General features: G+C 32.1%; 1 protein-coding gene across 1 annotated transcript; it reads left to right on the top strand.

Annotated features, from left to right (window-relative positions):
• Positions 1-7,331: 7,331 nt before the first annotated feature.
• On the top strand, positions 7,332-14,886 carry LOC143202210 (lipase 3). Its single transcript, XM_076413537.1, has 7 exons — positions 7,332-7,531; positions 9,351-9,582; positions 11,652-11,989; positions 12,041-12,196; positions 14,270-14,354; positions 14,421-14,560; positions 14,623-14,886. Exons 1-7 carry the CDS (start codon positions 7,376-7,378, stop codon positions 14,794-14,796), a joined length of 1,281 nt encoding a protein of 426 aa, XP_076269652.1. The 5' UTR covers positions 7,332-7,375; the 3' UTR covers positions 14,797-14,886.
• Positions 14,887-24,830: the final 9,944 nt, after the last annotated feature.

The following is a 24,830-nucleotide window of genomic DNA, read 5'->3' as shown; positions in this document are numbered from 1 at the left end:
AATGTGACGTCATAAAATAGTCACGTGAAATGGCTGACCAATCAAAGCAAATTATTTTCCTTACAGGATTCTATATAATATTTTTAAACTAACCAATCAAATTCACGTTGTCAGCGCCACCAATGATTGGACTAAACAAGATTTTGCCCCACCACTTAGCATTGTAGTTGCACACCCCTGGACTAACCAACATCATACATGAAATAGAAAAACGAATCACTTTTTCGTCAACCCACTACTATACAGTGCAAAACATTATAAAAACTACTGTTACTACTGTTGCGAATATTCTGTTCACCAGTTTTACTCGAAAATATATAGCACCCCTTGTCAGTACTTTTAATATTTTGTCTGAAACATCATTATGGAATGTACAATTGAAGGGTTTTAAATTTACTTTTTTTTAACATGTGACAAAAATTGTGTTATATTATCGACGTGGCAAAACCGCTGAATAAAATAAAAGGCATAACTCAAAGACTCACTGACAGAATAAAAAAACAATTGTTGGAGTCTGGGGCACGAGATATTGTGTTGCCTCTATAGAATCAGTCTTTTTTTTAGAAGTTTTCCTAAATAACCTGAGATGTACACAACGGTACAACGCAAAAACTTTGTTTGCTCCTATAGGAACATCTGGAACTGAAGTTATAGAGTCAAGTAATTAACGGTAAGAATGAGCAGAAAGGGAGATACTGGCTGAACAAACTTTACCATTACCTTCTGGAGTTGGTTCAAATGTCGAGGACACTTGCTTTGAACACCCTGGTTGTGGACCTGGAACGATAGAAATAGGCACTACAAACATAGTAACACGGTTTAGAAATTAATGGTAACAATTATGAACAGAAACATGACTGACTCCTTCATTGTTCATAAGACTTCAAAGGAATGTTTAAATGCATCGCAAAAATGTCTATGACACGGTAACGATCAAAATCTATTTCATGTTTAGCCCAACCAGTTTAGGATTTTTAATGTTTTCTACTCATTTCTTAAAGGTCGCCGGGTATTTTTTAACGGAAAACGATGATGCAATTCCTCACTATCTATGCATTCGGCCACAGAACACTTCCTAGAATGAGAATTCATTTCAACTACCGACTTTTATATACTAATAAAAGAAAATAATAATTTAATGTATAAACGTTATAAAAAGCTAACCACACTGTTCTCTATAAAAGGCATATTGAAAATGGCTTACAAAGTAAATAAACAAACCTTAGAACGAAATTAATAAATCAGATCCCGTCGCGGTTCTTAGCATTGCGAATAAAACAAGTAATATGTTAAAGGTAGCGTCATCTACATGTTGAACATCGCGAAACATTTACCCAAAATTCGATTAGTTCGTTTGCGAAATACCTTTTTTCAATCGACAGCTCACGAGGCTAATTAATATTATTTCCATTGTGCAGAAATAGTTTTTTTAACAAATGATGATATCTTGATGCCAAGAATACGAAGATATATTAAAAACTAGCCAAAGCCTTTCTCGAGGTTTAGCGAGACTAACCAACATCATACATGAAATAGAAAAACGAATCACTTTTTCGTCAACCCACTATTATACAGTGCAAAACATTATAAAAATATGGTGTTATTCCAAGTTCGAAGTTTAAAACTATCCAGTAACCGAAAACAGAGACCGTCAGAAACTTTTACGACGCGATCGACGAACCCATTCCCGAATTTTATCCATTTAGCCGGCAATCGTTTTACAGCTTAATTCCCACCGGTTCAATCATATTTAAACTAGAACAATCACCATATTGAGTCGTAAAACAGTTGCAATTAACAATAAAATCTTTATTGGCGGCCGACGTTATATAAAGACATCTTTAAAATCGCGAATTTCTTTCGGAGTGGAAGTGGAAAGACGGAATTTCGTAGGGTTATAATATTCGGAGAATTTTGTTTTTCAACTTTTAACGGTTATTGGATTTTTTCTTTGTTAAATTCGGAGACTGTAAATGATAAACCTTTATGTTGGAATATTCTTTTATTTTTGAGATTTTAGTGTTTCCTTTTTAACAACTTGGCTTTATCTGGACTAGACCTACCACTTAAAGTGAGACAACAGTAAAAGAATCCCTGCGTGCGCGTAATATATAAGAACCTCATAAAAAAAATAACATTAATATATTATATTATTGCAATAATATTAAACTTTGATTTCTACTTGGAAAATGGTAATTAAACAAAACATGCCATAAAAATGAGTTTTTTATTTTTCATTGAAGGGAATTATATTCATTGATAGTCTCTGTAGTGCAAAACTTGTCAAATAATATGGAAAAAGTATTTCACAACTAGTGAGTGAAAATACATTTAATAATAATCTCATATAAAATAATTATTAACAACATAAAAAATTAATTTTGCCACGGATTTTTGGAACATTATTTTCAATATATTATTGTTCAGAATATACATGAAAGTTCAAATACTGAAAATAACAATTGAAAAAATACAATATCATATTACTACTAATTTTATTTAATTTATAGAACAATACAAACAATTTAAAATATAACGAACACATCAACATGTCAAAGTAACCATCAATTAATAACACTAAACTCAACAATCGGTCTTTACAAAAAGACTACCATATTTTCGACCTAAAATATGAAGTAAAGCTCATTAAATACAGTAATTTTAAAACGGTTACTTACCTATTTTGTTCTTTAAACAGCATATATCATATTACTGTAGTTTCAAAGTGTTACTCCTTCATTTTATCCAAGATTTGTCTCAAATGTGCTTCTTAGCAACTTTATTTATTACTTTATAACTTGAAAAGATACTAGCATAATATCCAATTATAATAACTGTGGCTCTTATATCCAAATCATCTTGTACTGGTCAGCTTTTTTTTTAAACCACTTAGCTATTGTGTCTGAAATAATTGAAACACAGTTAACAAATATTTCACCTTCAAAATAGTAATAAAATTTCTAGAATATAATCAAAATCATAACAAAAATAAAGGTAATATTCTTAATTTATGGTTTTATTATATCTACCTCATAGTGAAATCTCCACGTACACATTTTTTCTCTTCGAACTGACCATATCTTCTGATTTTGGATTACTTCGTAATCGTTGCAGCGTTGTAAATGTTAATTCGATCACATGTAACGGAGACATATTCGAAAATATATAATATATACATGCAAAAATATCTAAACAATCTTCGAGTTTATCGAAATTTGACTAAACTTCTACAATAACACTATAAAACAAAAATTAAACTGGAAAACTTAAAATTTGTTAAATCCACTAGCAGTGCCATCTATCCGTAGACTAACAAAGCACTACATCAATCGATCGGCAGTCAGAAACGAAAACTGCGCCAATTACAGCATCATTAAAAAGAAAACGTATAGATGGCGCACAACACGGTTTCAGATGAGAGTAGAAAACATTATCTCTAACTACATTAATGTTAGGGGGACTTCAGAGATGGCGCAAAGAATGTAAAAACGAATTTCTTATAATCTTTTCTAGTGTATTATTGGTCAATATGAAACATTAGCTCATTTATTCTTATTAATAATTTTTTATAGGTAAAATGTATGTAGGGCAGATTACTCTCTATTAAGAAATCTAATCTATTTCGATAAAAAAACAGTATGATAGAAAAATTGTGGAATTATTTAGTATAAATTCCTTCTGTTAGGCCAAACTAACATTCAGGAAACATATTTTGGGTATTAAAAATTGTTGTGGCTAATATTTGATGATATAATAAGTCTTCCTTTATTTTATTATATTATTTTAAAAACTGAAATATTTTTAAGGCAATATCTGGAAGTTAGTTTCATTAGACCTCTTCAATACTTTTCAGACTAACAGTTTCGTTTGAAACAATTGTATTAAATTATGTTTTTATTGAAAAACTAAAAACTCACTGTTTTATACATTTCATATATTTAATTTCTGATAGAGCTAACATCAAGCTCATCTTGATTATGTTTTCCACTTTTTGAGATATTACAATTACCGTATTCATATTAATATTCAGTGCAGCTGCAACAGGCCAAAAATATTTTCAATAAAATTCGCAGCATATTAATATTTAACAGTAAAAATTCTTACCTGTCTAACGAATTTTACTGTGAAATTCATATGTGTAGACTTAGTAGATTTCAATAAATGGGTTTCAAATTTCAATATTTGTAGAATGACAGATAAGCAGAACTTTCTAAATACTTTTCTATGTTTTCTATGATCCGCAAAATCTACCAACAAGCAAAAACAGATATCATTCACCAGTGTATATACCTTTGAAATAAGTAACCCATAAATTACCTTAAAATCGCAAGGTGTCGTTTCATCTCCGTGCTTACTATACCTGTCGGTTAATAGTAAAAGAGTTCCTCATTCAACCTAATGAAACTACTACGTTTGCCACCAACAGCGTAATACGTCCTCAGGTAGATAATCTTTTGCCATGTCCCTAAACCATGCCTCGCATCATTATGTCTTCCTAACAGCTTTGTCACCTGGCTGATTATCGCCAAAGAAATTTGTCGATTTTTACCGACAGAGGCGTGAAAAATGGACAGGAAACAACTGTATTGAGAATACCTTGAGCCCTAAGACTGATTCGAAAAACGGAAATAATTGATGAACAGTTTTCACGCCGCCTGTGTCCATTGAACCATTTATCATTAAAAATAAGCTGGAAGTGAGAATAAAAAATACGTGAGAATCTTTTTCTGTAGGGTGGAATTATAATCTTGGTGCTTCGTTGCAGATTTACAGCAATTTTAATACTAACGACTCATATCCAAAAAGTCGTATTGATCTAAGAAATTGAAAAATAAATTTAGAGGAATAAACTGTTTATAATTAGGATAATATTGATGTTTTATTTATCAAGTAAAACTATACGAAATATAACAACCTATACAAACATATAATAACCACCAATGAGAGTGAATTTCTGATGCAAATGAAATTTTGTTTGATGTGTCCTTCGATAATCTGACATTTTTTATGTTCTTATAGAGATTTTCCTTTTTTTTCCAAATATTAATGGTTCAGTTTTATTTGTTGATATTGACAGTATGGTCTCTGACAGTATGCAATGACCTTTGTTCAGCAGATTTTGGAATGTGGTGTTTCTTTGGAGTATAATAGAAATATTTTTGCAATATTTAGAAACAATTGTTAGAAGCTAAAAATCAGTTATTACAAACTATATACTAAATTATTCATTTTAGAGCTTGTCTAATATCAAAACTTTAGTGTAATAATATTTAGAGGTGCATTAAGAATAGAAAACAGATGGTAATGAAATGTAGTAAAACATATTAATTATTTGTCAAAAAATCAATTATCCGTATATAATCAGTTACTGTTATATAGAGAAGTTCGAAAACGATATACCTATAGAATTCAATTGTCGGGATATTCTGCAAAAAAATTAACATAGATATTTTTTAGAACAAAGTCCTAAGAAGTATAGTAGATACCCCCAAACACAACAAGAATTATTATAAGAGATTAGAGACATGAGCTGAGGCTCCATTTGCATGTTAATATCGAAGTATTGCAACTTTTCAATAACAATCAAGTTTATTTAACAGAAGATAAAACAGTAATGTTATTACGCGAACAATATTACTATAGAGCTTATTTTAAGTAACAGTACATCAGCTTCTTCTAGATATATACCTAGATTTTAAGTTATTATAAAAAAGCCCTTTAGTTGCATAAATTTGACTGTAAGACTTTTGCAACCACAAAGAACGTAAGAATTATTCTGTTTATTAGGAGTACTGATTCTTAAACATGGGGGAAAATCAGAAGACGTTTCCTCTTATCGTCTTATAAGCCTGTTGCCTGTGATCTCTAAACTGTTCGAAAAATTATACATTAGATAAGGTGTGGCACACTGGACTGCATGTTAAATTGAAAAAGCTTTTGCCCCATACGCACTTTCAACTGCTGAAATAGTACCTGACAGAGAGACATTTTATTGTCAAACAGGGTGACGAATACACTGACCTACACCCAATATATTCGGGTGTTCCGCAGGGCAGTATTCTTGACCCATTGTTATATCTATTGTATACAGATGACCTACCGACTTCAAGAAACGCTACTGTTGCAACATATGCTGACGATTCAGATGTTTTATCATCACACGAGGATTCAATATCAGCCACAAGAAACCTCCAACCTCATTTTAACAAAGTCGAATTGTGGTTGAAAACGTGGCCTATCAAAATCTACCCAAGTGACATTCACCCTTTGTAGAAGAACATGTCTCTCAGGAAAATTGACTAAACATGAACTTCCCCAAGCAGACAACGCTAAATATCTGGGAATGCATTTCGATCGACATTTGACATGGAAAAAACATATAGTTACAAAGCACAAACAACTTGGGCTTAAACTAAACCAAATGTATTGCGTAAATCTAAATTATCATTGAATAACAAGGTTTCGCTATATAAATCAATACTTGGCCCATTTGGACCTGTGGTGTTGAACTGTGTGATATCCTCATAACATAGAACATAGGGGTTCCAGAATAAAGTTTTGCGAGTCATCGCCAATGCTCCATATTACATGTCCAACAAACTGATTCAGCTCAATATCCCCATAGAACCCATAACAAGTGTGATTCGGAGTGTTAGTGCGAATTACTCTGAAAAACTATTGGTGCATCCCAATGCACTCGCCAAACAGTTAAATGTGCGCGATGACAGTGAAGTGTGTAGACTCAAACGCAAACTGCCATACGAACTGATTAATAGATACATGGAGTGAGATTTAATAATCTCTTGAATAAGCTAGAACAGTTTTTCAAATAAGTTAGGATAGTATCTAGCATAAGATTTAGACTATAAGTTGTAGAGTAGATCACTTACTGAAGTTATATAACTAAAATCATATAGTACTATTTATTAGTAATATATATATATATATATATATATATATATATATATATATATATATATATATATATATATATATATATATATGGTTTATTGAATTGAAAAAATTAAGCATAACTGAAATACGTTAATTGATGACTACGTCTAAATGCTACAATATAATTAAAATTGTATTTGTTATAAATCATTAAGTCACCAAATAATCACACGAAAATACAATATAAACTTCGTCTGTTGTCTCACCTTGAAGAAACAAATAAACGAAAAAAGACAGAAATTCCATATATTATTTAGAAAAAAATAGAGGAAATGAATATCACTAATCATTAAAGCCATCCGAGACTAATTCATCGATATCCATCATTGATTCCTCCGAGTTCCTACAATATAAATAGCGATAGTCTATTTAAATTGATGGTAAAGTCTAATTCGTGTTAAAACCGCAAGTTGTTACAAAAATGCGGGCTCTGGGCATCTTATCGTGTATCTGTATAGTCTCCATGATAAACGCTACCTATAATGACAGTTTAACGGATTTGGTGTCTTTTGCGTGGAAATTATTGGATACCACGTCAGATTTTGTACCCTTACATCCAGATTCGCGTCGTACAGTCGTAAGTTTATTAAAATTATTACAAATATTTCTTTAAAATTATTCTGAAATCATAGCCATTCTATATAAATATAATTTTAAAGTTTTTGGTTTATTTTATCTAATTATTCTCTCTATCTTTTCATAAACAGTCATCTAATAGCAAATAACAAAAATGCATTCGAATTGCACCATTATTTAAAATATTCGGGCTTCTATACATAACTAACAGTAATAAATAGTCACTGGGGCCACATCTGGAGAATACGGTGGATGAGGAAACAATTCGAATACCAATTTATGGATTTTTGCCAATGTTTTTATTGGCTTGTGACACGGTGAATTGTCTTGGTGAAGCAGCGCTTTCTTTTTCTTCAAATGCGGCCGTTTTTCCAACAACGCCATGTAATAGTCGCTATTTATGGTTCTTCTGTTTTCAAAGTAGTTAATGAAAATTATTTCATGCGCATTCCAAAATACAGACGCCATAACCTTGCCAGTCGACTGTTGCGTTTGGATGACCGTCGATTGGACTTCGGAGTGAAATGATGGAGCCATGTTTCATCCATTGTCACATATCGACGCAAAAACTCGGGTTTAATGCGCTTGATAATTTTCAAACACTGCTCCGAATCATCGACTCGTCGTTGTTTTTGGTCAAAACTGAGCTCGCGCGGCACCCACTTTGTACAGAGCTTTCTCATACCCAAATATTCGTGAACGATATGATTTACACGTTCAGTTGATATCTTTTCACTGTCTACTATTTCATTCAATTTCAATTTAGAGTCATTCAAAATCATTTTGTGAATTTTTTAAAGGTTTTCGTCTGTAACAACCTCTTTTGCTCGTCCACTGCGTTCACCGTTTTCGGTGCTCATTTCACCACGTTTAAACTTAGTATACCAATCCTTGATGGTTTATTTTCCTGGTTCAGTGTCCGGAAACACGGCACCAAGCCAAGTTTTTGCTTCATCTGTATTTTTCCCTTCAAAAAATAATATTTTATCAACACGCGAAATTCTTTTTATCCATTTTTTTCACAATAACAAAAGTTGCTTCACTTAAAATGGTATAACTCACAAACTAATGATTCGACGGCTATCAAATTTATACACGCATCTTTTGAAGGTTAGGGGTATTTAAAAAAAAGTATTTAATTCTAGTATCGCCATCTATGGGTCAGGCCAGGCACTTGTCAATTGAACTCTTATTAATAAGACTAGAAGATATAAAAAATAATAATTTTTTAAACTGATTGTACAATAAATTCAGGTTATTACGACTACGTTTTAAACACACTACATACAAATGTGAAAGAATATCTAAAATTGGTATTTTGAAATGTAATTAGCTTCCTCCATGACCGTAGTCGTCTTTTCTTACACCCCAATAAATCTTTAGTTGAAAAAGAATATTAGTAATACACTTAACAATAACTTTTTTTAAGCATATATATTATATTTATGGATCAAATATAATATTGCAAAAGTTAAATAACATAAAATGGAATGCAAAACATCCTAACCATCATTTTAATCAAATTACTGAGTCAAAAACAATTTTCATTGTGTTCTTTTTTGTTATTACAAACAAATCAATTTAATGACTCAGTCTAAGCATCTTTTTTAAGAATGATAAACACTTTATGTTTTTCAGATTCTTATTTAAAACAATTATAGTATTAAAAGTTTTAAAATTATTACAAAAACTATTAGAAAATTACTGCTGTTTTGCAAATGTTATTAGAATTATCCTCATACTGTGTCCATTATAGTTAATACAGGATATAGTGTATATCTTGCAAGAGATGACAACACTAATACTTTATGAAATTTTAGCCCCAATTATTAGCAAGATATGGTTACCCATTCGAGTCCCATGATGTTACCACAGAAGATGGTTATATCCTAACTCTACATCGAATACCATTTGGTAGATATGAACGATTGCAAGAGAGATATCGGAGAAATAAGCCTGCAGTCCTCTTGAAACATTGTCTTACGTGTTCATCAAAAGAGTTTATGCTGTTGGGTCCAGACAGATCACTGGCATATCTCCTGGCAGATCAAGGTAAGTATCTAAAAATTCAAAGTTATTACCACTTGGCGCACATAATAAATTATAAAAAACTGTGTAGAAATTCATAAAAGTTAATTAAATATTAATGCGTGGCTACAGAGTAACAGCTAAAGTACATATATTATGTTAGAAATGCAGTTGGTATATAGTAGAACAAATTATTTTAATTTTACAACTTTGTTTACTCTATGATTCAATAGCATTTTATAGCCAACAATTAGTATATAATAATTATTTACATCGCAATTTTGAAAAGTATTTCAAAGTACATTGGTATATGTTCTATATATGTTAATATATAATAGTATTTAATATTAAATAGTTTTATTTGCTATAGCTACAAGTCAACATATTTTTCATTATGGAAATTTTTTTTAAACCAATTTTATTTAATAGCCGGCCTGGCTGGCGTGGTGGTAAAGGCCACAGGACAGTTCACGTATGTTGCGATAGTCGCAGGTTCGAATCCTGCTGAGGCATGGCCGTAAATTTATGTTTGTGATTGTTTAATATTTGTGATTGTCCTAGGCAAGAGTGTAAAATCCGACAAAGAAAATGATCCCAGTCACGCCAGTAACCAGGCTGGGTAAGATCGGATGTCGGATAAGTTGGTCACTCGCCAGTCGGTATGCTTAACGCCGTTTAACCGTGGTTAGGAGTCTAATAAAAAAAACAAATATAAATGTATAGTGCATTAGTTGAAGTAGTGCATAAAAAATAGTTCCTTCCAATAATTTATATGATTTAAAACAGTGGTTATAAAATGTCTATTTCAATAGATTCTATTTGGTGGAACATAGAAATATATATATATATATATATATATATATATATATATATATATATATATATATATAGTTCCAAAGTTATTTTGTATATATGTCATCTAAATTTGTGACGTCAAAATGTCGCAATGTTGCCTCTATCAACTTTGAGTTTTAGTTCAGTTTGGCTTTGACATACAACAAAATCCTAATCTAAATAGAATAATTAAACACAAATCCTGTTATCAAATATAATTTATTTTGACATTATTGTAAATCTAATGAATATATTATCGAAGGACTTGAAATTACAATTAAGTACACAGTTATAATAGTTTGTAGGTTAGGGAGTTCTAGGCGCGCGTTTGCCATCGTTTTCACTGACTTGTGACACGATGCATTGTCTTGTTGAAGCAGCACTTTTTTCCTTCAAATGCGGCCGTTTTCGGTGATTTCGTCCTTCAAACGGCCCAACAACGCTATGTAATAGTCGCTGTTGATGGTCCTTCCTTTTTCAAGGGGTCGATGAAAATTATTCCATGCGCATCCCAACATACAGACCCTATAACTTTGCCAGCTGACCTTTTCGTTTTCCCACGCTTTGGAGCGGGTTCATCGTGTGCAGTCCACTCCGATGACTGTCGATTGGACTTTGGAATGAAATGATGGAGCTATGTTTCATCCATTGTCACATATCGATGCAAAAACTCGGGTTTATTACGCTTGATAATCTTCAAACACTGCTTCGAATCATCAACTCGTCGTTGTTTTTGGTTAAAAGTGAGCTCGCGCAGCACCCACTTTACACAGAGCTCTCTCATACCCAAATATTCGTTCAGTTGATATCTTCAGAGCATCTGCTATTTCATTCAATTTCAATTTACCATCATTCAAAATCATTTTGTGGATTTTTTTTATGTTTTCATCGGTAAGAACCTCTTTTGGGCGTCCACTGTGTTCAACGTCTTCGATGCTCATTTCGCCACGTCCTAACTTAGCATACCAATCCTTGATGGTTGATTTTCCTGTGGCAGTGTCCGGAATTTCGGCGAAATTCCTTTTTATCCATTTTTTTCACAATAACAAAAGTTGCTTCACTCAAAATGCTATAATTCACAAATTAATTATCTGACAGCTATACTGATTTAATTCTAGTAACGCCATCTATGTGTCAGGCCGGGGATTTTTCAATTGACCTGTTAATGTCAAAAACAATTCCTAAATTCCCATAGCTATTTTAACATTATTTTATCTGTAATGTTCATATTTCTATATTAATTAACATGATTATTCTAGGGTATGATGTATGGTTAGCTAATTCGAGAGCGAACACATATTCCATGAGACACGAGACTCTGAAACCAACAGATCCCAAATTCTGGGACTTCAGTTTCCACGAGAAGGGATATTATGACTTACCCGCTTGTATCGACCACATTCTGAACATCACCGGAAAAACCAAGCTGACGTTCATAGGTTATTCTCAAGGAACCACCGAGGCGATGGTCCTGACCAGCACCAAGCCGGAATATAACGATAAAATTAACGTTATGATCTTTCTGAGTCCCGTGGGATATGTGAAAAACGTCCGAAGTCCCGTGGTCCATCTAGTCCGTCAACACCAGGAACTTTTTGTAATTAGATTGGTAGATGCTGAATTCATATATAAAAGGACTCTTTTCCAGGATTATCTGCGGCAGTTGCAGGTCTATGGCATGCCTTGGAATCGTTGGCTATCGAAACTTATGGAAATCACGTGTAATGACGTCAGTCCGCTTCAAAATATTTGTATCAGTATTTTGCAGTTGATTTTCGGTTTCGATATCCCGCAGATGGACCGTGTAAGTATACAGCAACAACAAAACTAACTTTTCTTTAACTACTACGACTGTTGTCTGTCTGAAACTGTTGCCAACGACAATCACTGGATACTAGATCTGTCAAATAGGGTAGAGGAGTCAAACTTTGCATGTCATATTAGTCCTAAAATAATACGTTCAAGCATAGAGTGCTTAAAGCTTTAAACAGCAAAGTTTTGTTAATGCACGGGCCCCGACCTATCCATTTAATTGGCAAACCCTTTACTTCAAAAGTGGTTCATATTTCGGAAGTTCTTAATTGAAGTCCAGCATTGTAAATAATAACAGATCAAATTTAAAGCTTTATAGGAAAATATCAAATTAATAGCACTCTTAAGAATATATTTTTAAAGGTCTGAATTTTTATTATATACATATAATTTAATATATACACTGATTATAGTGACCCTCCAGCTTTCGATACCATTTTTGTAATACGATTTGTCCTTTGCTTCAAAATAGGCCTCAGTTTCGGCGATCACCTCTTCATTGGGCGAAAATTTCTTTTCAACGAGCATTTTTTTGAGATCTGAGAACAGAAAATAGTCGCTGGAGGCCAGATCTGGAGAATACGGTGGATGAGAAAGCAATTCCAAGGCCAATTTATAGATTTTTGCCATCGTTTTCACTGACTTGTGACACGGTGCATTGTCTTGATGAAGCAGCACTTTCCTTTTTCTTTAAATGCGGCCGTTTTTCGCCGATTTCGTTCTTCAAACGGGTCAATAATGCTATGTAATAGTCGCTGTAGATGGTCCTTCCTTTTTCAAGGTAGTCAATGAAAATTATTCCATGCACATCCCAGAATAGAGATGCCATAATCTTGCCAGCCGACTGTTGCGTTTTCCCACGCTTTGGAGCGGGTTCATCGTGTGCAGGCCTTCGGAGTTATATGATGGAGCCATGTTTCCTCCATTGTCACATATCGACGCAAAAACTCGGGTTTATTGCGCTTGATCATCTTCAAACACTGCTCCGAATCGTCAACTCGTCGTTGTTTTGGTCAAAAGTGAGCCTGCCCGGCATCCACTTTGCACAGCGCTTTCTCATACCCAAATATTCGTGAATGATATGACGTACACGTTCAGTTGATATCTTTAGGGTGTCTACTATTTCATTCAATTTCAATTTACGGTCATTCAAAATCATTTTATAAATTTTTTTAATGTTTTCGTCGGTAACAAACCCTTTTGCTCGTTCACTGCGTCCACCGTCTTCAGTGCTCATTTCAGCACATCTAAACTTAGTATACTAATCCTTAATGGTTTATTTTCCTGGGTCAGTGTCCGGAAATTGGGCATCAAGCCAAGTTTTTGCTTCAACTGTATTTTTTCCCTTCAAAAAGTAATATTTTATCAACACGCGAAATTCCTTTTTATCCATTTCTTTCACAATTATAAAAGTTGCTTCACTGAAAGTGCTATAATTCGCAAACTAATGATCCGACAGCTGTCTAACTAGAAAACATTTGGATGTAATTCTAGTATCGCCATCTATATGTCAGGTCGGGGACTTTCCAATTGACCTGTTATTTAAATGATTTTTAAATCTCACTCTATGTGTCTATTAATCATTTCGTATGGTATTTTGTGTTTGAGCCTATGTACTACACTGTCATCATTGGGATGCACTAATGGTCTTTCAGAGTACTTCGCACTAGCACATTAAATCACTCTCCTTACAGTTTATTGAACACGTAATATGGGGCATCGATGACGACTTACAGTTAAATACCACCGCTCCAAATGGGCCTAAGAATCTACATTATATAGCAAAATCTTGGTATCCAATGATAATTTAGATTTACTGATAGGGCTATCAGCCAATATATTTGGTTTAGTTTAAGCTCAAGCTGTTAATTGTTAACGAGTTTATTAGTTAAATGAATTAATTTTTAATGAGCTAAAAGTCTTTGGGTGTTTTGTTAATTTAACTTCCCAAGACTTTTTTATTAGTGTTTAGAGTGATCTGTCTTCACGACATTTCCATATACAAAACTCATTTGTTTCTGTTGTACTCTTCATATATAAATTAATTATTGTTTTGACGTTTCAGTCATTGTTAACTGTACTCTTATCAACTACACCTGCTGGATTCTCGTTCAAGGAGTTAATTCACTTCGGTCAAGAAATATCATCAGGTATTCGAAATATAATTAACCAAAAGTAATTTTAATAAGAACGTAAATAAACTAACTTTATTTTAGGGCAGTTCCAACAATTTGACTATGGGGAGAAAAACATGGAGATATATGGAGCACCAGTTGCCCCAGCTTATGATGTTTCCAAGATAACTTGTCCCGTCGTAGCGTACTATGGAATGAACGATTTCTTAGCGTCGGTAGAAGTACGTTTCATTTTGTGACTTTGAGTGGCAACCATATTGTTAAACATTGAATTATTTTGTAGGACGTGGAGAAATTATTGGATGAGTTTCCCGGCAGACCAGAACGGAAAAGAATCCCTTATGAATTGTTCAACCATATTGACTTTGTCTTCGCCAAGGATGCCAAAGTGCTGGTATACGATTCAGTGATAGATGTTTGTAACAAATATAATACCTTCTTTAACTTCCTCCAATAAATCGAAATAAATGTATATGAACGGTGCTGAAAATATAAATTCTAAGCAATTATTCAATTACCCTGATACATTCCCGAAACATTTTTTAATAAAATCATTTGTTGGCATGTTATGATATGGCGAAGGAGCTAGGTTGTGATAGTAAAAAGGTCTTGTTAAACTATATGATGTATTGGGAAATAATATTATCCGTTTTTTAACGAATTTTGGTGACAGGACTAAATGTTATTCGAACCAGGCAACATTTCTTATATTGAGAATATTTAAAATGTTTTTATTTATGTACATTAATTTCTTTTACACATATAATATTTTAACATAATATTATACAGTCTATTCAAAGTTTTTTTAGTAATGCATCATGGATATTTGTGACGTCGAAAAACATTGCAATATTGCCGCATCGACTCTGAGTTTTAGTTCAGTTTGGCTTTAACATACAGGAAAACTGTAATCTAAATAAAATAATTTAACAAGCATGCTAAATATAGTTTATTTTAACATTATAGTACATCTAATACATTTATTATCGAAGGACTTAAAACTACAATTAAGAACACATGTATAATAGTTTATAGGTTCGATATGTTTTGTTTACATTGGCCTTTTGTCCACACCACTCATGAGGTAGAGTTTGTAGGCGTTTTTGTTATGTAGTGGTATCCCCCTGGAGTACTAATCCACCTAATTAACAATTGTATATCTGAGAAACGTATTTTACTTTCATTCGAGAGCATATTTAGTTTTTACGTTTAGTTCTTGTTTCCTTCGATGGTGTGTTTACTTGGCAAGTTATCTTGGTATCACTGTATTTTTATTTCTTCCACTACTATCTGTGTACACCATTCTTGATAAAATTAATCACTGAATTCTGTCTAATGTATTTACCATATTTACAGCACAGTTAGTATTCATTCTCCCCTTATATGTTCTATTAGGTTAGAAAGGTTAGCTTATGTTTAATTTTGAACAATTACAACCATACATTTCACGCCCTACAATACCATTTTCTACAGTTATATTCAATTATTATCACTCTCATCACTCTGTCTCGGGACTTTCCAGCATTGCACAGCATTATCATATATTCTCAAAGTTTCCTTCAGTCACTTTCACTTTCTGGCTCACTGTCCAATTCAATCACTAAAATCTTAATCTCTAATCTGTCTAAAACATGTCTACGATTCCACCATTTATCAATTTCTTCCTCTGTATGTCTTATTGGGTTCATCCAAAACCGAAGGTGTTATGGTTGACAATGCTTCCTTCCTAATATCCAAACAGTTTCTGATGGAATATCCTTCTCGACCAGAAATATATCTGCAATTAATTATTAATAAATATAATAACCAAAAAAACCAAATCGAATGCTATTGTAACTTTTCCTTTTTCATCAATTTTTGTTGTCTTTACACTTTTTTTGTTACTATCTTGCCAATGAGTGCTACAATAAACCATTTTGAAATATTCAAATTTTATTAAGATACACAAATTCTTAGTTAAAAGTTTATCTTCCTTGGTCTTAAAAAATTGAATTCTTTTTAAGGCAATGTCTGGAACCTCTCCGAGGGTTATCTTGATACCATTTAAACTCTATGCCCTGTAAAAGTGTATGAAAGGATGTCTTACACCCCTCAAAATCCTAATTCTTTTATGTATACTTTTCAGGCAGACAATTTTCTCTAAAATAATTTTATTAAATTATGTTTATATCGATAAAATAGTTTATGTACTTACTACTCTTATACATTTCGTATATTTGGTCTCGAATACAGCCAATATCAAGATGGTCAAGATTCGTCACCCATTTTGTATGTAGATGAGTTTTCTTAGGTGAATCTAACGTATTATTCTTCATTTTGTAAGTGATGTTATTCAGAATATCCACACTAAATATTAGCTAAAAAATATTTTCAATAAAATTGTAGGGACTTATATTATTTAATATCATCAATAATCTATCTACCTCTCTAACAGAAATTATAGGCGAAAGAGGGCCTCCTTTATCTCGTTCCTTGTCGAAATGATAAAATATATTTCAGGGAACGATTTAAAACTGATCAAAATAATCAAAGGTCTAAAATAAACTTTGTCGGTTTGTAATCTGTAGTTTGTTAGACGTATGCAAAATTCTTTAACGCTATAGTGTTAAGAGCTTTTAACTCTTACCTATATATTATTGTAATTTATAATTGAACTAACTGTAATTTTCAGATATAGTAAAATGTTAAATTAAATTATAACTGATAATATTTTTGTTCAATTATTTTATTTAGATTAGAATTACCTTGTATGTCAAAACCATAGTGAACTAAAACTCAGAGTTGATGCGGCAACATTGCAATGTTTCGACGTCACAAATATCTATGACGCATTACTAAAAAACTTTGAATAGACTTTGTTATATGTACTATAACTTCTATGTCTGGCAGTACTATTCGGTCTGATCATGATTATTACTCATTTTTTGTGCTCGTCTTTCAAAATATATTCGAATTTAAGTAGTCTATCCGTTATAAAAAATTAATTAATGAACTAATGAATTAAAGGGTTTATACATTTCACATATATTGTTTCAGCCGGCGTCTTAAACAATTTCTGACTAATGATCAAAATCAATATGAAACGTCAAGTAGGAAAAAATAGTAAACATTTCCAATACCTGTTTAAATCCTGTATTATCTTGCAGATAACAACTTATCGCTTAAGTTTAATGAGAGATTTCACAGAAAACCAAACACGAAAATATAATTATTGATTTACTGGCTTGTCCAATAAATTCATGGACTGTCAAACTAAGAAAACTATTAAGCTCTACATTTTTTTTACAAGTTTCTTAGAGTCCATAATAGTGGATGTACCACATTCGTGTGCGACTTTAAATATGATAATGCGTTGAATTAAAGATGATTTCAAGTGTTTTTGGGTATGAATTACCTCTAATACAATAAAATAATAAACCCAGGTCATTATTGTTACCTTTTGGGCCAGCTGAATGCACACTAAAGTACTATTTACGCACTTTTTCTAAAATAGGATAGAATAGGAATTTTTCTTTATTATGGAATGGTGTTATTTTTGAGAGTTTAAAATGAACGAATATGCAAAAATGAACATCCTGACACTGAAAGGCAATCTAAAATATGGAATGTTCCAATAAATACCCTGTATATAAGATTAAAAATGGTGTACTGAAAAGTTAACGCCTAGATACTCATAAATAGACACAACGTTGAAATTTCAAGGAATTTGCGATGTATCAAAATTTATAGAAACACTTTTAAATTCAAGAGAAAAAGTAATGTGACAACAATGGGGTTTTAATACAATATTATCTCTTTTATTGGTGCATTTTACTACATTTATTGATAAGGTTTACTGTTCGTTATAAATATAATATTATATAAATATATTTTTATAAGATATTTTGTTATTATGTATTTAACGAAAAATTAATAGAATGTTTTATTAATATGCATAATTGTGGGAAAATAGTATAATAACAGATTACTTATTCACACACAACTCTTTGTTCCATTATAACCCATAGAGTTTTTCATCTTATTATGTCAAGTAATTAATAACCTTTTTGAAATTAATTTTTCCATTACTTGTTTTACAATAGGTGGGGCTACTATTTTGATCTTGGTTATGTGCCGTATAGCTCAGTTTTGTTTTAACCATTGTGTTATGCAGACGTCCAAATTGTATTATGGATAAATATATGCCACAAGAACGAGCAGAAATAGTGACAATATTTATTCAAGATAATCATTCCATTATTGCCACTCAGCGTCGAATATATCCTAATCGTTCAGTGTCCCACAAAACCACAATTTATCCTTTATATGCGAATTTTCGACAGTACGGTACGACAGCAGACAGGTCTCGTTCTGGAAGATAACGGCCGTCTTGTAACGCTGAAAATGTGGCTCTGGTGCGTGATAGTGTTGTGGTGTCTTCAGAAACATCAATTCGAAGACGTGGTTCCCAGTTACACATTTCTACACGTAGTTTAAGACGAATTTTGAATCAATGAGCGATGAAGCCCATTTTGTTCTCATTGGCCACGTCAATAAATAGAACAGTCAATTTTGGGTAATACGGAATCCTCAAATAATTCATAAAACATCATTGCATCTACTAAAAACAACTTTATGGTGTGATATTCATGCTGGAAACATCACTGGTCCCTATTTTTTTGAAAATGACCAAGGTGTTGCTGTTACTGTTACTGCTGAACGGTACCAAGACATGGTTCGAAATTGTCTTGTGCTTGAAATGGAAGAGCAAGGACTAGAGGACATGTGGTTTCATCAAAATGGGGCCACAGCAAACAAAGCTCATTCAACAATTCAATTATTAAATGACTTTTTTCATGAAGACTAATTTCGCGAAGTTTAACATGATCTCCGGATTTAGCACCACCAGACTTTTTCTTATGGGATTTTTTAAAATCAAAAGTTTGTGTGAATAAGTCCTAAAGGATTCAACATCTTAAAGGCAATATTCTCGGGGTTAGCCTATATAATTTTTCCATCATAACGAAAAAAATATATATAAAAACCAAACTTACTTATCGTTTCTTTGAATAAAGTTATAGGTAACCAAAATGGTAATGGTAAAATTTTATCTTATTACCTGCTCTGCGATTGTTTTAGTCAACTTATGTTATGGCAGTGCAGAATAATAACCCCTCTACTATTATTACAGCCTCTTTTGTGTGTCTTTTTTTTGTATCCGGACAAGTGCTATTTTCTAATCTTGTGCGATTTTTTCTTGTTTCCATAATCTACTGTAAACTTGCACTAATAAGTCACTAGCCACATCAAAAGTCAATGATTATCTTAATGAAGAATCAATGTTATAAATATTTTAGGATTATTAAGGGTACATCATGACCTTCTTATGTTAGAAAGACCTTTTGTTGCTCCGTACCACGTTAGTAACTCCTTTGCGACTTAGCTGTCGGTTGTTGACAGAGAATGATTCCGTCTAGACGCTTCTCCAGCCAAGCGTATGTGACACGCAATTGTTTTGCAAGATTATTTATCATGATAATGTTGTATCCGTGATAAAATACAGACAAAATATGCGCAAAACATTTGATTGTGCGGTAGAAATGGCCTCTACTTGATATGTACCATGAACGTTTTTTTCTATAGAGAAACCATATTTTAATACGTTAAAATCGAACCAAAGTATTTCTATGAGGCTTTCACTATGAATTCTTCACTTTTCAGTGTTATTTCGTCGAAGTGTAGTTTGTTTCCTAAATTTCCTGAAAGAATGGCAAAAATAAAGACTCTCGATGGGGAATCAGTACATAGTATAAAACAAAGTCGCCATTTTTCTGTCCCTATATCCCTATGTGCGCTTAAATCTTTAAAACTACGCAACGGATTTTGATGCGGTTTTTTTCAATAGATAGAGTGATTCAAGAGGAAGGTTTATATGTATAATACATGCATAATATACTAAGGCAACATTGCTAATTTTAGAGGTTTCTAACGTGATGTCGTAAATTAACCTATTTTTTTAGGCTTATTTAGCAATTAGCAAAAACGCTGCCTAACCCTACGAGTTAGATCAAATTAATGTACTACAGTATTGTACACCATAAAAAGGTCTACAAAAAAGTCCCCGATGGTACATGTTTATCTTTTAGGGATAACCCACATTAACCATTTTTATTGTTTACTTTTTACGTGAGAAAATGGCTTATTTACGAAGCTATTTTAAGCAATACGGCATTAATCCTTATCGAATTAAGTACCTTAAATACAGTGTGCAATTAATATAGATCAATATGGTTCCTTACAGCATGTAAATTAAACAAATATTTTCGGAGATATTACAAATTTAAAATTTGCGTTTAAAAATGTGTAATGTAATAAAAATTGTATGAATTTAGATATTCCAAAGATAGCAGGAAATCTTCATAGTAAGTATAGGGGAAGAGGAATTGTTTTACTCCAAATTTAATGCGTGCAGGCCAAGGGCAGTAATGAATGAACCAAAAATACTGGATCGATTTTAATCATGTTTTCATTGAGTGACATAGGCATATATATTTTATGCCCGTGCAAAGTCGGAGCGGGCCGCTATGTTTTTATATACAACGTTCATATTTTTCTGTAGTGTATTTAATTTAGTATCAGCATTGCACCCGTGCGAAGCCGGGGCGGGTTGCTAGTTTTGAATAAAATACATTGTAGTGATTTTTCTGTAACTAGAAAAAATACTAGGTTGTTATAAATTTAACATTTTTTTTTTAATCGTCTGAATAGAAAAACTACTGTAAGCTAGGGAACTAGACAACAAAAATAACGTGCAAACTGTATAGTCGTCTAGATCTGGACGTAAGACGTCTGGAAAATAGAGAACCACGGCGCCAGTCAAAATAACGAGAATGTCAGCCATCATTTACGAGATATCCACTTTTCCGTTAGATTGTTTAATTTTTATTTGCTTTCGACGATTTTTATTGATATTTCTCTTGTCACAAACTAACATATATTTTACAGATAATTTATTACCATCATAAAATGTCCTTTATTAAAAAAATATGTCTTAGATGTTATATTTAATTATTGTCAAATGATATTTATATTGTCTCAAACTAATTTTATTTATAGAAGAACATTTTTTTTTACAATAAATAATATTAATATCAATCTGAAATTGAGCCTGCGTCCTAGTTCAGTGTTGTTCAATGGTCACAGCACTTCAGTGTTTATATGGGAGTGGAGTCCTCGTGTCTTGTTGCGAATCTATTAATTTAATTTACGACAGTTGTAATTCGAAAGTCTCTGTATAAGAAATTGTTCCTGAACTATCTGGGTGCATCCATAATACTTCTCAGGACATATCCATGACTGAATTTAGTATATCCATATATATGTTAATATTTGCTTTCTTTTTGATATACACTTTTCAACAAAGTTACGTCAAGGTTCATTCCAAGATACTTAACATTGTTACTCTATGGGATAATATATCTATTCATATTTATTAGTATACGAACTGTTTGGTTGTAGGTAAATTTAATGTGCACTGATATACATTTTCTGATTTCTGTTCTCCATATCTGGGTCCACTTATTCATATTATTTTCGTGTTGCAGTTTTCTAGTTGCTTGTTCACTATTGTCTCTAATAACAACTATCGCAGTGTCAGCAGCAAACAGGAAAAGAATAGAACTCAAAACACTGTCTTGCGGTATATCTTTTGTTATTGTCTTTACTGAATAAGCATTTTGTTTAACTCTAAACACCCTGGCTGAGATATAGAAGCTTAAGAGTTGAACGTATTGCTTCAGTAACATTGTATGGAGATTATATATGAATCCTTTATGCCTGACTTTATCAAAGGATTGCACTACGTCTATGAATATAACTAAGCAAAATGTTCCTCATCGTAAGTTTTTTCTGTGACGTTTGTGACTCTATGTACCCGGCCAATTGTTGAATTTTGACCCATAAAACCAAGCTGATATTAGATTTTATCTATGTATGATTATTTTTAAAATTTTTCTTCAAATATTTTTGATATTAATCTTTGGCTTGAATCAAATGAAAAGGAAAGAGAAATAAATATACAAAAATAAATAAAAACCTTATTTAACTCATCTACTACATGTATATCCTACTATATATAAACAATTTAGCTTAATACCTCCCTAAACCTATTTACAAAATTATTTTAACTTCCACCAACTGATCACATAAAATTATATTATTTTTGTATTGTTTGGGTTCAGCACCTACTTCAAAGTGATCACTTGGTAATAGTTAAAATAATATTGTAAGCAGATAAAGACTATTAGGCAGGTATTAAGCTAAATTAAGCTGCATGGCTGAACTATTTCCCATTTTCCGTTTCAGCAATAACATTATACACAAATATCTTATCATCTTAGATAGAAAAATATGTAAAGGTTTGGTACATGCCTTTGAAATTTCAGGGTTTCCCATGATTTCCCCTCTTTCCTCCAACAAATCCTGACTTGGTTCCAATGGGACCACCTCAGAAGTGTACTCTTTCGAATAAAAAAAAATTTGAAAATCGATTTATAATTGACGGACATACATTTATAGATGATTTATAGACTATACATTTTAAAAACATCTCTAAAAGATATTTCTAATTATCTTATTGCATTGTTATAAGCACTTTTGATTTATTAAAATCATCTATTACTGATATTATTCCATTTATAAAGAACATATCTAAAGTAATTTCAAGTATTTTTGTTTATTAACCAAAACTCAATCGCTCTTCTACATCTTGTTTTTCTCTCCTTATCTCCCAGACAACACAATGCCAGACGTGCAACAATTTGCATCAGCTATAAATGTCCGGATAGCTATAAAAAATCGTTGTTTACATCTCGCCCGATTACCAGAAGGATTCCAGGGTATCCCGAGCTAAAGTGTCATTATTATTACCGAAAAATAAATCCCGAAATATCAACAACTTTAAAGGGATATTAAAAGATTCTAAGAAAGTGGGCCACACATGGGCGTCCTGACGTTAGGGGTGTCGGCCGTCGAGAAGAATACCGACATATTGCAAGAAAAAACTAGCGTTGGGAACTATCGACTGAAAAGAGTCGAAACAGTCGATAGTCAAAAAAATAACAATATAGAAAAAGTCGGTCCGAAAATAGCGACTGAAACAGTCGATAGTAAAAAGTTGTAAAATCATAGTTAAAAGTAGTAAATTACTGAACAGTTGATAGCACATTTCAGTTCCAACACTAGAAAAAACATATCGGAAATGTTCTTGCAAAAACTAGGAATTATATCGATATTTTACCAAATATATATCGATATTAATGAGAAAAAATGTGGATAAGTTTGATTAACTAAATAAATATCTCTTTTTTTGAATATATCGATATATCGGTAGAAAAAATATCGATATTTTTTCGGCCAAATCTGACGTACAATTCGTACTTATTGTTTTATCTTATCGAATTTGAATTCCAGCTATTAAATTGTGCTGTTCAATCATTATTGTTTACTAATTTATTTTATTATACCGTGCCTTCGTTAATATGTTAATCCCTTTTTATTTATCCATGTAATGTTTTATTTCGAAACAGTTCGTAACTTTTTATATTTATCTAGCTATTTAGTTTAGCCTACATTCTAAGAGAATATTGTTTTCTAACTAAATAAAGAGCAAAATGATATACGCCACTGTTCGGGACGTTCGATATAGTCCCTACGAAAGGGTGTGACAGTAACAGGGTGCGTATGTGACGAGGTGTTGAAAGAAATTGAACAATATCACCGGTTTACGTCAGTTATGTTCGGGCTACTAAGAAACCGGTAAAAGAATTATCGAAAATGTCGAACAAAAGCACTTCACACGAAACAGATTAACAGAAAACCCACCAAAATCGTCGATATGTCCCTTTTGTGACATAATACTGCGTTGTTTTGAAAAATCCCGAAGATGAAAACACAAATTGCTATTGAAAACGTTTAGATTACCAAATATTTTTCATTGGTAAATGTTTAATCCGTATTACATCAAATATTTACATTTATTAGAGTGAAAAGTATATACTTTTAATGATGACCGTATACTTAATTCTACAGTTAAATAGTTTGTTTTTCATTTTTTATTATTGCTTTTTTCTTTAAATTATTAATGACGAAAAAGGTGAACAAAAATAGTTAAGAAATCGCAGAGAAAAAAATTTGTTTTTGTACCATATTTTTGCTACTAATGAAAAAGTTATATTGTAACTACCTACTTAATGATATTTAATATTTAAGCAGCTGAAATATATCGACCAAGATCAATGTATCGATGAAGAATCGTAATATTTTGGCCATTTTCAGACAAGACAAAATTTCTTTTATCATTTAATCAATATTTCAGATATGTTAAAGAAATACACTCTCTTATATAAAATTTTATAACAAATCTGCTACAGTTATTATATTTCAACTATTTCCGTTAGTTTAGAAGTTATGTATCTTATTCAGATTTTGTTAAGAAAGGCAATATTGAGACAT

This window comes from Rhynchophorus ferrugineus, unplaced genomic scaffold, assembly GCF_030347505.1.
Source record: "Rhynchophorus ferrugineus isolate W39M unplaced genomic scaffold, kcgeb_rfMv2 rfM9, whole genome shotgun sequence".
Classification (NCBI taxonomy): domain Eukaryota; kingdom Metazoa; phylum Arthropoda; class Insecta; order Coleoptera; family Curculionidae; genus Rhynchophorus; species Rhynchophorus ferrugineus.
Note: the sequence above shows the minus strand (reverse complement) of the source record. Positions and strands in the feature narration are given on the sequence as shown.

Excerpts from the sequence above, each read along its gene's own strand:
- LOC143202210 (XM_076413537.1), top strand. The coding sequence starts at position 7,376 with ATGCGGGCTCTGGGCATCTTATCGTGTATCTGTATAGTCTCCATGATA. Across the intron at positions 11,990-12,040 it reads GTCAACACCAGGAACTTTTT|GATTATCTGCGGCAGTTGCA; the intron begins GTAATTAGATTG and ends ACTCTTTTCCAG. Across the intron at positions 12,197-14,269 it reads ATATCCCGCAGATGGACCGT|TCATTGTTAACTGTACTCTT; the intron begins GTAAGTATACAG and ends TTGACGTTTCAG.